The sequence below is a fragment of the Atractosteus spatula genome, chromosome 24, assembly GCF_055471065.1.
Source record: "Atractosteus spatula isolate fAtrSpa1 chromosome 24, fAtrSpa1.hap1, whole genome shotgun sequence".
Classification (NCBI taxonomy): Eukaryota; Metazoa; Chordata; class Actinopteri; order Semionotiformes; family Lepisosteidae; genus Atractosteus; species Atractosteus spatula.
In genome coordinates, this window is record NC_142729.1 from 9931807 (window position 1) to 9945154 (window position 13348).

Sequence of the window (13348 nt, forward strand, 5' to 3'; positions counted from 1 at the left end):
AAGTGTTCTGTTGTAAGCTTCTCAGTGCCAAAGCTCACATTGAGGTAGGATATTCTTTTTTCTAAAATTGGGAAGATTACTTGTTCACTGTAGCATGAGTCACTTGCTTTTATTTGCTGTCATTTTAGTGATAGGTATCGTTATTGTACTGATGTGTCCACGGTCTGTTTTCCCTATATCAGAGCTTCAAATTCACACTGGTTGATCGCACTGGACTGGCAAATGAAAAAGTAGATCTTGCATTAAAAAAGGTTGGGCACCCCTGAACTAGAGGATCACATACATGAAAAGGTCAATGGGAATTTAGAGAAGATAGTTCTTGTATAACCAACTTGTTTGCTATTTGAACAAGCAAAAGCAGTAATGAACACACAAAGCATACAGCATGATACTGTGTATTTGCACTTTCAACATTTTTTAATAAAGTTAATCTTTTATGTGGAATTCTCAAATCACAGGCAGAGAAGCATGAATTAAGTATTATTTAAAAAATAGAAAAAAAGAGCAGAGATAACATGAAGCAAACAGAGGTGATGTAATTATTGGAGTACCACAGGGATCTACACTAAAACTCTCAGGTCCCGAGTCTCCAACTCACTGACTCCACTGTCTTCTCTATCTGATCTCCTCAGAGATCATAATGTAGGTCCCTCACCAAGCCAAGTCCTTCTGTTGCAGATTCCTGGACTCAACAAGCTTCACCTCTCACACACCGTCTGGCTGGTCCCTTTCAGGGAGATGACACCCTCTGCTCCTAATCACCACAAGCAGCCTCCTGCTGTTCCCCTGATCCGGAGCCTCCTGCTCCCATATGACACTCACTGGTCCCCTCATGACCAGTCAGCGCTCGGGCTTCCAAGTCTGCCTCCAGCCTCTCACCTCACGTCCTCACTTGACGCCACTGGGCTGGGTCTCACACACACACACCTGTCTCCAGAGACTCACTTCCAAACTCAGACCTCTAACACTAACTATCCTGAGTCTCTCTTCATCACATCCCACTGCTGAGACTCAACACACTTTCTGTCATAAAAACATACACAACCTCCTTGGTGCCTAACTCTCATGCCCCAGATTGTGTATTCACAGCTGATGGTACACCTCAAACCCGTGCCCAGCAGCCACTGTCTTTTGACCATAGCTTTGCAGCCAGACAGACCTAACTCTCTCACCTGATACCCCTTATCATCTGGGAGAGGGTCCCTCTGTGGCACCTCAGATGCTGGCACATAGACACTGACTCCAAACTCACTAAACACTCACACAGTGGGCTCCTGGACAGCCCTGATCAATAACACCAAAATAGGTGGCTGTCCCTTTAAGTAATTCAATCTTCCAACTCTGTAGGCTCTCCACCACAATCCCCTCCAGGATTTTCACTCTTCCTGGTCCCTTCTGTGATTTCCTTATTCTCCTTCGAGACTAAAGCTTTCCTTTCTCTCCCCTCATTGGGGTTCTTTCACTGTTCTATTCACAGTCTCCTCCCAGAATGTTGTTCTCGCATCTCTTCCCCTTATCGGTTTGTAGCTGCAGCCGTTAGTCTGTCTTCCCTGTCACAGACCTGTTCTTTCCTATCAGCTGTGGTTACCGAGGCAACATGTCTGTTGACAACTCTCTATTGACAACTCCGACTCCCTGTCAGACACACCCACGTTTATTTGTGAAAAAAAACAGATGTTTTTATTAACATCCATCTTTTACATCTTCTGCACACTGTGGGAAAGTAATAAACAATGTAAACACAATGCTAGGATATATAGTCAAAAGTGTAATTATTCTGCATCAAGGATGTCCACAGGACAGTGTTGGAAAGTTAAATTTTACATCACCATAAACAACATGGTGATGACATCTGTCCTCTTTGCTGTGTCTCCAGTTTTTCCTGGATTGGCAAAAACTGTGACAGATTGGCTGTGTGTTGCTGGTGAAACTTGCTGTAACTCAGTGAAATCTGACCATTAAGATTTTGCAGAGATTGAAAACTGATAAAGATTATATTGTACATACTTGTCCGTAGTCTAATCCTGTGACTAGCTATTGTTTCACTTCAATGGAGATACCAAGAGCATCTCTCCATTGAGGAAGAAAAAAAATTTAATGACCCTTTAGCACTTCCATTGCTTGGAAGAACAAAGACAGTGGCATGGAAGGCTCAGAAAGAACAGAAAAAGAGAAGATTCTTGAAGTTTTGGAGGAGATTTACAAGAGTGACTGATTAGCTCTCCAGGCTCTCTCTCACGGTCTACATAGAAATATAATTTTAGCAAGTATTATCATCTGTAATGTATAGAAATGTGTTAAGATTTCCATACCACATTTCCATTTGAGAAATCTAAAAAAACTAAGTCTTTTCAAAGGCTGAGGTGTCCTTTTGTATACCTGTCAGTCTGATTGAGATCAAATAAACTGTGATGTTATCAGTGTGTTAGGAGTCTGGCAGCCCAATCTACAGGAGACAGCTAATACAGTGTCAACAGTGGCACTGCCAGTAGCTCACTATGGCTGTTGTTGCATCATCCAGGTGGGGCTGCACATTGGTGGTGGTGGAGGGGATCCCCATTACCTGTAAACCGCTTTAAGTGGAGTGTCCAGAAAAGTGCTATATAAGTGTAAACAATTAATTTATTAAAATGAATTAATTAATCTATATAAGTGAACTGAATCTAAGTTTATGTGAAGGGGAAAACAATCACGGGTCTCATATGCTTCAATGTGAGAAGTCTGCAGGAGGGTTAGCAAATTTCAAACTTTAAAAAAAGTCTGGATACAGAAAAGGCACTTAAAAGAGTATTACAGCCTTTTGTATTTGAAACTTATAGGGAATTGGGTTTTCATAATGGTTTTATTGTTTGGTTACATGTAATGTAAAAACAACCAAATGCACAGGAACAGGCTCATGGTGTAAGAGAGCTTTAATTCATAGAGGTGAACAAGGCTAGGAGATGCTTGTCACCACTGATTTATTCTCTCAGAGTATAAGTCAACAAAAGGATACAGAGGGAGGTGATATAGCAGGAGAACAAACAATCAGGCTCTTTATAAAGATGATGTTGTTATATACAGCAGAAATTCAACATCTTTTCCTGTTCTCACAGATATAATCACAGACGACAGCAACTTTTCAGAATAGGAATTAAACAAAGAAAATTCTGAAGCAATGTTATTGGGGAACCTATATTCGTGGAGACAAAAAATACATTCAATTTACGATAAGATTGGGATAAGATTAAATGTTATTGCAGATTAAATTGCAGTACCCAGAACCCTAGAAAACATTAAAATGTAACTAAAAGGTGGTAGAAAATCAGCTGAAGCCAGACTTCAATAGATGGAAATTGATGCCTCTCTAGCTCTTGGGAAGGACTGAGACAACAAGATTGAATGTACTGTACTTCCAGGATTTCTGTCTTGTTCCAGACCTTCCTTATGCCTCTAAATGACCACTGCTAAAACATCTATTTAATGTGGTTTAAAGTCAGGGACCAATGCTAATTCTCTCAATCTCTCGAAAAGTCTATTCCTTTCTACAGTATATTTTTTTTATAATACTTTTTCTTCTATGTGATTACTGTATTAAAATTGCAGAAATTATTTATTTTCACAATGCTTCAAGTTACATTAAGTATAAAACAAGGTTTCAAGTGAGATGAATACCTCTTCACCATTTTGCTGGGGAGCTGTTACTCAGGTAGTTGAAGCTTTCAACTGAGCTGCACAGAAATAGGACTGTAGATTAATAATAATAATAATAATAATAATAATTGCTTACACTTATATAACACTTTTCTGGACACTCCACTCAAAGCACTTTACAGTTAATGGGGACTCCTCTCCACCACCACCAATGTGCAGCATCCACCTGGATGATGCAACAGCAGCCATAGTGCACCAGAACACTCACCCCACATCAGCTATCAGTGGGGAGGAGAGCAGTGCAATGAAGCTAATTCATAGATGGGGATTATTAGGAGGCCATGATTTGTAAGGGCCAATGGGAAATTTGGCCAGGACACCAGGGTTACACCCTTACTCTTTTCAAGAGATGCCCAGGGATTTTTAATAACCACAGAGTGTCAGGACCTCGATTTTACATCTCCTCCAAAGGACAGCTCCTGTTTACAGTACAGTGTCCCCGTCACTATACTGGGGGATTAGGACCCACATGGACCACAGGGTGAGCGCCCCCTGCTGGCCCCACTAACACCTCTTCTAGCAGCTACCTTAGTTTTTCCCAGGAGGTCTCCCACCAGGTACTGACCAGGCTCACACCTGCTAAGTTTCAGTGAATTGCCATTTGTGAATTGCAGAGAGATATGGCTGCTGGCGATCTGTGAGAGATTTGGGAGAGTTTGAGTGGTGCAGGTTTTACCTGAGATTTTCTTCCCTACCAAATAAAATTAGAAAAATTTGACTTTATCTGACATTACAAGGATATGTTTATACTACCACTTAATTGACAAGGAAGGCAGTGTGGCATTTGAACACCATCAGTATCACTTTTATTAATCAGTTACCCAATTCAAGGTCACAGTTACCCAGAGCCTGTCCCAGGAAGCACTGAACACAAGGCAGGACTGAACCCTGGACAGGATGCCAGTCTATCAAAGGGCACACACTCACACCATAGCCAGCTTTCCCAGAAGTCTATTAACCTGCCAGCATGTTTGTGGACGGTGGGAAAAAACTGGATCACCAGACATATTTGGGGAGAACATACAAACTCCATACAGATAATACCCCAGGTCTGGGTTGAACCAAGTGATATATCTCCTGCAATTAGCTGATTAACACAGTAAGAGACACACTGATTAAGAGATTAACACATTGATCACAGAAATAAATCACAGAAGGAATGCAAGAGTTAAGAGTACCATTCAAATGAGAAAAAGGACGTTGGCACTTCCATAGCAATCGAAGAATTTAAAACCATTCAAATCTGTATAAATCCAGCAATTCACATTAATGGATAGAGTACAAGTAAAAAGTTCATATTCAATATTGGAAGAAAGACAAACTGCAATCCAAATATGATAAATTTAGGAGCACAAACTGTTGGAAGAATGGAACACCAGACATAAAATCATTAACATTTTTGGTATGAAAATAAACTGGTGAAAGAGTATTGAAGATAAATAGGGACAAACACCAGATGAACGGCCTTCAGAGGCAGAAAGATACTTGTTTGGAACTGTAAGAACTGCAGTCATTAAATAAATCACTAGAAACTGGTTAAAGCTGGACTGACCTTGTGTTCAAATGAAGAAGGATTCTATGAATGAAATCTCATGAAGAACATTACCAACAGAATTATAAATCAACAACAACAACAACAACAACATATACATATGTGTACAAAATCTGGCAAAATGGAAAGTCTCTCAGTAATGAGATATTAACAAAGAAGCCAGAGACAAGAACTTGTATAAAATTGTGTAGCAGTCTTTTGTCCTTCTATATGCCCTCCTTCTTTTTGTTTTGTACTTCTTAGATGTTAAATTTTTTATGCATGTGAAAAAGCTAATTTTGTCTTTCTCAGAATATCTACATAAAACAATAAAAACAAAGAAATCACCAGTGTTCACTTACTTCAGTGTTGTTAATTTACAGTTGGGATCCCTCAGAGCTGCAGACAGCAGTTTCACTCCTGAATCCCCCAGGTTATTCTTACTCAGTTTCAGCTCTCTCAGACTGGAGTGTTGAGACTGAAGAGCAGAGGCCAGATCTTCACAACATCTCTCTGTTAGTCCACACTCCCTCATCCTACAGACAACAAGACAGGAACACAGCTGAACATCTGCTCAGCTCTTCCACATCTTTCTTTCCAAGTCTTCACTACAACACCAAGCTCAGCAGCAATATACAACTTCATGTCATTATCCATCTCAGAGTGTCCATTGATAAGGATGATGAAGTTAACAGCTGCTTCAAAATTTGGGTTCCAGGAGGAAGAAGAAAGATTAGAAAAAACTGTCAGGAAGGGAGACAGAGGGATACAGGGAGACACACGGAGCTACAGTGACCGGAAATGGGAAACAGAAATAGAGAGACTTTGACTTTTAACCATAATAAAAATTGCTTCACATTTATTATCATATTTTATTATGATGTCATCTTCTTATAGTTATTTTAGTTAGTTACAGTGTTGTTGTTTTTCTTCAAATGGTTTATTAATCCCAAATGTAAATGACCAATACTGGAGTAAGTGAACTGGAGTTTGTAGATATTTTGAGAAAAACAACTTTCCCATTTAAAGAAAACCATTTGAAGAAAAAAAACAGGGTTTTAACTATAGCACCACAAAAAAAATAATTATATTAAGCAATAACAAGTATACATTCAACCCCTATACAACCCCCCTTAAAGAATAAAGAAATTGATCATGAAACGTAATAAATCTCATCCCTCGCAAAACTACACAACACTGGACACGTTTTACACATGAAAGACCCTCTACACAGACTCCCACATGTAACATAGTCAAAACACACCAACACCTTCAGACAAGAATCTACAGTTTTACTGGAGGAATTCTAGAGACATCCTGCTCTTCACCAACCCCTCAACCACTCTCCTCCTCTACAGACCCTCCACCTGAGACTGTGTTAATCCTGGTCTTGTAGAAGAGGAGTTGGCTCTGGCCCAGCAGAAAGTGCACTGGGTACAATTCTCTTCTTATTGACATAACTCACCCTCAACACAACAGCAGGGCTGCTGAAGGCCAGACTAAGTTAAGAGAAGAGACTCAACATGGGAGTCAGACAGGTTCAGGTGCTATAGCAGTGAAAGTGTACCTGAATATCAGCACAGAAGTGAAACCATAATTAGAGGTATAACATTAAATTCATACAGTATATAATACATGGGATCACCTAGGTTCTTGATGTAGCCGATGTTGTGGCCCACTTCAGTCAATTGCACAAAAAATGAAACTTCTAATTTGGCGGTGCCTCCACCAGAAACAGCCCTCAATTTGTGACTAAATTAGACTTTTCAGAAATTTCAACTGGAATTCTACCAGTGATCACAAGATTACTGTGCAGGATATTACAATGAACAAATAAACTCTAAATAATTACCTTTTTTGTCATTTAAACTTCAAAAACACATATAAACCATGTTATACTGTGAAATTTCTCAAACTCAACATCATATTTTGTAGTAGCTGTAGGTTATCCTGACCTGAAGATCCAAGGTCATTTGACCCTGGAACCAAATATGTTAGTTATCCACCTACTGTATTCTTGTTATTCTTGTTGTAAGCAAGGAGACTGTACTGCCCTTTGCGAAGTTGTTGTAAACTATTCTTTAAATTACAGTAAAGAGTGTTGGTGCTTAAAGCGTGCTTATTGAAAGTTGCAACATATAAAACTAACTGTTAGAGCAACAACAAACAAAAAAAAATACTATAAAAAGGAATGCACTGAGTCTCTTAAACCAAAAAAAAAATCGTTGGTGAGCTTGTTGAGAGGGGAGATGATGAATTCCCCAAATGTAATGATTTCACTAAAATGTTTTTCAATTTTTTTGAAGAAATGGTTTGTTAATACAGAATGGTAAAGGAAAATTCAGAAAAAAGAGTTTTGTCCACCATAAGGCAGTACAATAGATTGAGGCCTGAGTACAATAAATCAAACGGTCTGGTGAGAATAATCTGTATCCTGTGTCCACTGTTCTCAGCTGTAAATCATCTGGTTCACTCGCAGCCTCTGATGAGAGAAATCCGCTGTCTCTTCACTGCGCTCCGCAGAGCCCGAGTGTTTTGAGAATGAATGTGGATGCCTCGCACTATGTTCAATCTACCCAGACATTTTTCCAATCCTAATCTAGTCCCTTCTTTTTCCCTCTTTTCCTAATAATCTCTCCCCTTTTCCTCCTGTCTATTGAATTTAAACTCAACTCCGAGCTCACTAGTCGATCCATATACTCCGGATCTTTCCGTAGTGCTGTCATGATACTCGCTCTTCAGGTTTTTACTCTCTGGACACATAGTCTCAGACCCCCTCCAGTTCAATGAGCACAGGACATGTTTAACAAGGTTGAACTACAATATAACTTGCATTTTACCTGAACATGTTTACATTAACATTATATTCACATACTGTACTAAAACAACAAAAACACACATTTAAACTACATAAATTCACACAGGGCTGCAGAAGGAACAGACAGACTCTGCTGGATCCAAAACAGACACAAACTACTTGACAACAATGGTAGCGCACAAGACTCCCCACTGTGGGTTGTCAGCCTTTTAGTGAGATGAGACAATGCGGGGTATTGGCGAGTGCGGAGTCCAATAGTTTGCTATCTGATATCTCCGAAGAAGACAAAGTGCCGGTGCAAAATCAATAAGTGGGTGAGGTAATCGTTTAAATATTTTAGGAGTGAGCCATAAAGCACGGTCCAGAAAAATAAGAACATTTTTTCTCTAGTTAGAGGAAAAAAATGTGCGCCTCAGGGTATGGAGCTTTTGGCGAGGCTCTATGAGGCACCATTTAGTCAGTCAAATGACCATTTAATACAGGTCTCTCAATTAGGGACATCAGAGGCTCAGAAGTGAAAATTATTTTCATGCAGCTGTCAGGGATGAAAGTTAGAGGGCTGTAATTGCTGGTATTTTGGGCCCTCTAGCGGTGACCGGCAATAGCACATTAATTCTTCCCTGCAGTGTCACAAAGATAAATAAATCTGTACAGGCTTTCCCAGGCAGGCTGTTTCTCTACACAATTCAATTCAATTCAGTTTTATTTGCATAGCGCTTTTTACAATGGGCATTGTCACAAAGCTGCTTTATAGATTTCTAGGCCTAAACATAGGTTTCCAGGGAAACAGATGACGACAGACATCAATGCACAGCTTGTTCAGGGCTTTCCCCTCAGGTGTGGCCAGAGAACATTATTCTAAACTAAGAGACTACTAAAGGTTCCAGCAGGCCAGGAAAAAAAGAAGGCACATCAGGGACATCACATCAGATCCTACATTATCAGAAACTCACACGCATCTGATGTGAAGCAAGACTTTAACAGATGGAAATCGATGCCTCTCTCATTCTTGAGAAGGATGAACAAAGCAAGAATGAATGTACTTCCAGGATTTCTGTCTTGTTCCATACCTTCCTAATGCCCCTCAATGACCATTGCTAAAACGTCTTTTTTATACGGTTTAAAATCAGGGTCCCATGCTATTTCTCTCAACCCCTCAAAATGACTACCTTTCTATAGTTTTTTTTTTATAATACAAACTATTTTCTAGGTGATAAATGTATTTAAATTGCAGGATTTATTTTTATAATGCTTTGAGTTATATTAGATGTAAAACATAATAATGTTTTAAGTGAGATGACTACCTCTTCACCATTTTGCTGGGAAGCTGTCACTCAGGTAGTTGAAGCTTTAAGCTGAGCTGCACAGAAGTAATGTAAGACTGTAGATCTGGGAGAGTTTGAGTGTTGTAGGTTTTTCCTGAGGTTTTCTACCCTCCAAAATAAATCTAGACTGAAGTTTGCCCTGAAGTTTGACTTTATATGAGATTACAGGGATGAGTTTATACCGTCAGCAAATTGACAAAGAAGGCAGTGCAGCATTTCAACTCCATCAACATCACTTTTAATAAACAATTATCCAATTCAGGGTCACAGTAACCCAGAGCCTGTTCCAGTGTTACGACCCCAGGTGTCTTGGGGTAAAGGGGTGTAACATTTAGAACAGTTTTGGATGCAGGTGGGTTTCTGGTGAGGGACTTAGGAAGCACGACAACAAGGTTTGGTGCAAAAGTGATTTATTTTGAAGTGAATAAAGTGACTGGTTCGTAATAGGACACAATAACACACAGGGAAAGGGAACTAGAGTGGCTCCAAAGAAAAGAAAATAACAAACAAAATGGAGCTGGCTAATAAAGTGAGGGAAAGCTGACCTATCTACCAAAACAAAACCCGAAAGATTTGGTCTTCATCGTCTTTCGACACCCTAGCTTACCTTCACTAACTACCCAAAAACCCATACTAGACAAAAGGCACTCACCCGTCCTAAACTAGTGTTACTAAAACAGAGACCAACTATGTGTGCAGAATGTACCCGACAACCTAAATTAACCCTATACACAAGTTCACACAAATACACAAGTGAACTACAACTGCCAATATGGGAAAATGAGAGTAGACAGAAGGAATAGGGTACAATAGAGCACAGAGGTTGAGCATATAACATATAATAAGTTTGGGCAAGGTAATGGCAAAATAAAGGATAGCACAAACAAACTAAAGTACAAGGAGACAAACACAAACCAACAAAAGCCGAAGCTATGCGATAACACACACACAAAGCGAAATGAACAAAAATAGAGACGTGAAGCCGAAGCAAAACAAAAGCAAAATGAAGCTGAGCCTAGCAGAACCAAAGTCAAGCAAAAGGCCCCTACATTCAGAAAACCTCCAAATTATATACCGAATAAGCTGTGTTCTGATTGGCCAAGAGTTGATTGAAGATGATGTAATACAGAAACAATGGTGTAATCATGGACCAATGGGGGAAGGAGAACAATTAAAGCTAGGAAGTGTGGAACATACAGTAGCACATGGACCACACACTGCGAAGTTACACCCAGGAAGCACTGGACACAAGGCAGGATTGAACCCTGTACAGGATGCCAGTCTATCAAAGGGCACACACTCACACCATTGCCAGCTTTCCCCAAAAGCCTATTAACCTGCCATCATGTTTGTGGACTGTGGGAGAAAACTGGAACAGTACACAAACATGGGGAGAACATACAAACTCCACACAGATAGCACCCCAGGTCTGGAATTGAACCCAGAGCCCCAGTGTGATATCTCCTGCACTGAGCTGATGGAAGCAGTAAACCGGAGACTGAATCCATGCACAGGCTCTGCTGGACGCAAGCAGGGCAGGCAGTAGGAAGTGAAACTAGAGATGCGATCAAAAAGGCAGGGGTTCAGCTGAGAGGAACTGATTAAAGCACCAGGGACAGTTGGAAGGAGAGTCAGTTAACATGCAGGGTTCAAAGCTCAGGGATCAGTTCAAGATGTGGTCAAACAGGCAAGGTTAAAGCACAGGGAGAGGAGAAAACACTGAGGAAATTCAAAGCTGGGAAAATGTAAATGGAACCAAAATAAGACATTAAAATATTGATATATTTTGCATACCTAACTTGCTTCTACAGACAAATCTTTTCAGATGTATATAAAATAGAAGAAAACACAAGAGGAATACAGGTGTTAAGAGTAAGATACAAATTAGATGTTGGGGTTGGGCCTCCCACAGTAATTGAATAATCTAAAACCATTCAATTCTGTATAAATCCACCAACTCGCACTCTTGGAGAGAATATGAGTAAAAAGGTCATATTCAATATTGGAAGACACACCAATTAGAAGCCAAATATGATCAATTTGGATCACAAACTGTTGGAATGACTGAAAATACCTGTCATATTGTAAACATTTTTGGTATGAAAAAATATTTAAAAATCCTCATTAGGAGTCATTTTCCTCCTGTGCCAAACACCAGATGAACTGTGTTCAGTGGCAGAAAGATTCTTGTTTAGCACTGTCAGAACTGCAGCCATGAAATAAATCACTAGACTGGTTAAAGCTGAACAGACCTTGTATTCAAATGAAGAAGGACTGAATGAAATGAATGAATGAAATGTCATGGAGAATATTACCCATAGAATTATAAATCAACAACAGCATATACAGATGCAGCCATTCAAAATGCACAGTACAACCCCATACGTGATTGGCTGGCCGAAATGACTGACAGGGGCACTCGTGGTGCATTGGTTGTAAGTGAAATTATTTAATCATTTAATCTCTTTACTGTGCATGTTTAAATCTGCTTAGTATTGAATATTTATATGGAATTTTACAACTAAACAGAAATTTTAGTAGCTGAGCATAAAAAGAAGAGGAGCATAACGCATCTGATGATCATAAACAATATTAATTTAGGAACATAAACATATTATGTAAACCATATACAGATACAGCCATTCAAATGCACAAAGTACGCTGCAGTAAAACGGCGTGGTGCATCGTAATGCGTCATACCGCAGTTATTATAATAGTATCCGCAATCACCTTGTAAAACCGCCAGGTGGAGCTAATAAAGTTTAACCTCTCATGTACAGCATTTGAGCTGTCACCAGAAAATGCCTGGTTACAAATCCCGGTCACTGCTGAAAGATGGTCATTTTCCAATTAAAAAAATTAAGTTGTATACTCTTTAGACTTTTCATTTTAAACTGTGTATTACAGCATGTTAATCATTAAACATTAAAAACTCAGTATATTTTATAAAAGCAAGATTGCTCAGTTGGAAAAAAGAATACAACCTTCCACCTTCATCATAAATATTTTAATTATGCATAAATATTTTATGCATCAAGGTCTTTACGGAAGACATTACTAATAGTATTAATAATGAATGACATTGGACAGGCTGTAAGCTCAAAGTATTAACCTGGTCCACATTCTTTGTAACCGTCTTTGTAATCGAAAAGACTATTTTTTCATTGACAAAAAGTAACACCAAAGCATTTAGTTGATCCGATCACGTATTCGTTTCCAATCATACAAAGTAAGTTTTGAATATCTCAGACTCACCATGCCTTTCAGATGCTCATAAACGATATTAATTTAGGAACATAAACATATTATGTAAACTGTATATGGCTGGTATTGGTATTTTAAAGAAAAATACACACCAGTATTCCACTTTCTCCCTAAACATTTTAAGGATGAAAGTCTTTAATGTAGTTATTTTGGAAATATTTTTACATCCTCCTTCTGACCATATTAAGTTTATATACTTTGTGAAAAGTGATAGTGTTTCAACCTTTTTTGTGAATTCGTTCGTTATCGGTGTAAACAAAAGCATAATTTTAGAATTTGATTAAGGGGGAATATATTATGGAATCACGTATCTAAAGAATTTAATATACTATAATTATATTCATGTACTGTCTGGCGGAATAAACTGAAGAGTTAGTTAATGCAACACAGAAGATAATATTGATAACGTAGTGCTTTCAGGTTCACACTCTAACAGATAGGGAATTGAACCCAGGCCTCCAGCATCACTCACCAGGGAAGCAGCCAGTTGAGCTACAGTGAGATTCGGCTTCAACCCTGACAGACCATGTCCCTCCTATTCATATGAAAGGTAGTGACGTCACCGCGCTGGCAAGCCCTCATCAAACTTTAACTCGTTTAGAGCACCATACATTACAAACTCCAATCGTTTCATTTTGAGCTCACACCTGAAGAAGGCTTCACAGCCAAAATGTTACGTTTTCTCCCTTCAGCATAGAATAAAACTATTACTTGTTC

The 13348-nt window shown here is 39.2% G+C and overlaps 1 protein-coding gene across 3 annotated transcripts in view; it reads right to left on the bottom strand.

Annotated features, from left to right (window-relative positions):
- LOC148815872 (protein NLRC3-like) overlaps nt 1–13348 on the bottom strand; it is a 174644-nt gene that overhangs the window by 54647 nt on the left and 106649 nt on the right. For all 3 annotated transcript variants that reach the window (XM_088904673.1, XM_088904672.1, XM_088904674.1), the window contains one exon: nt 5587–5760. In XM_088904673.1, the coding sequence (XP_088760799.1) occupies nt 5587–5760 (174 nt within the window). The remainder of the gene's footprint in view (nt 1–5586; nt 5761–13348) is intronic.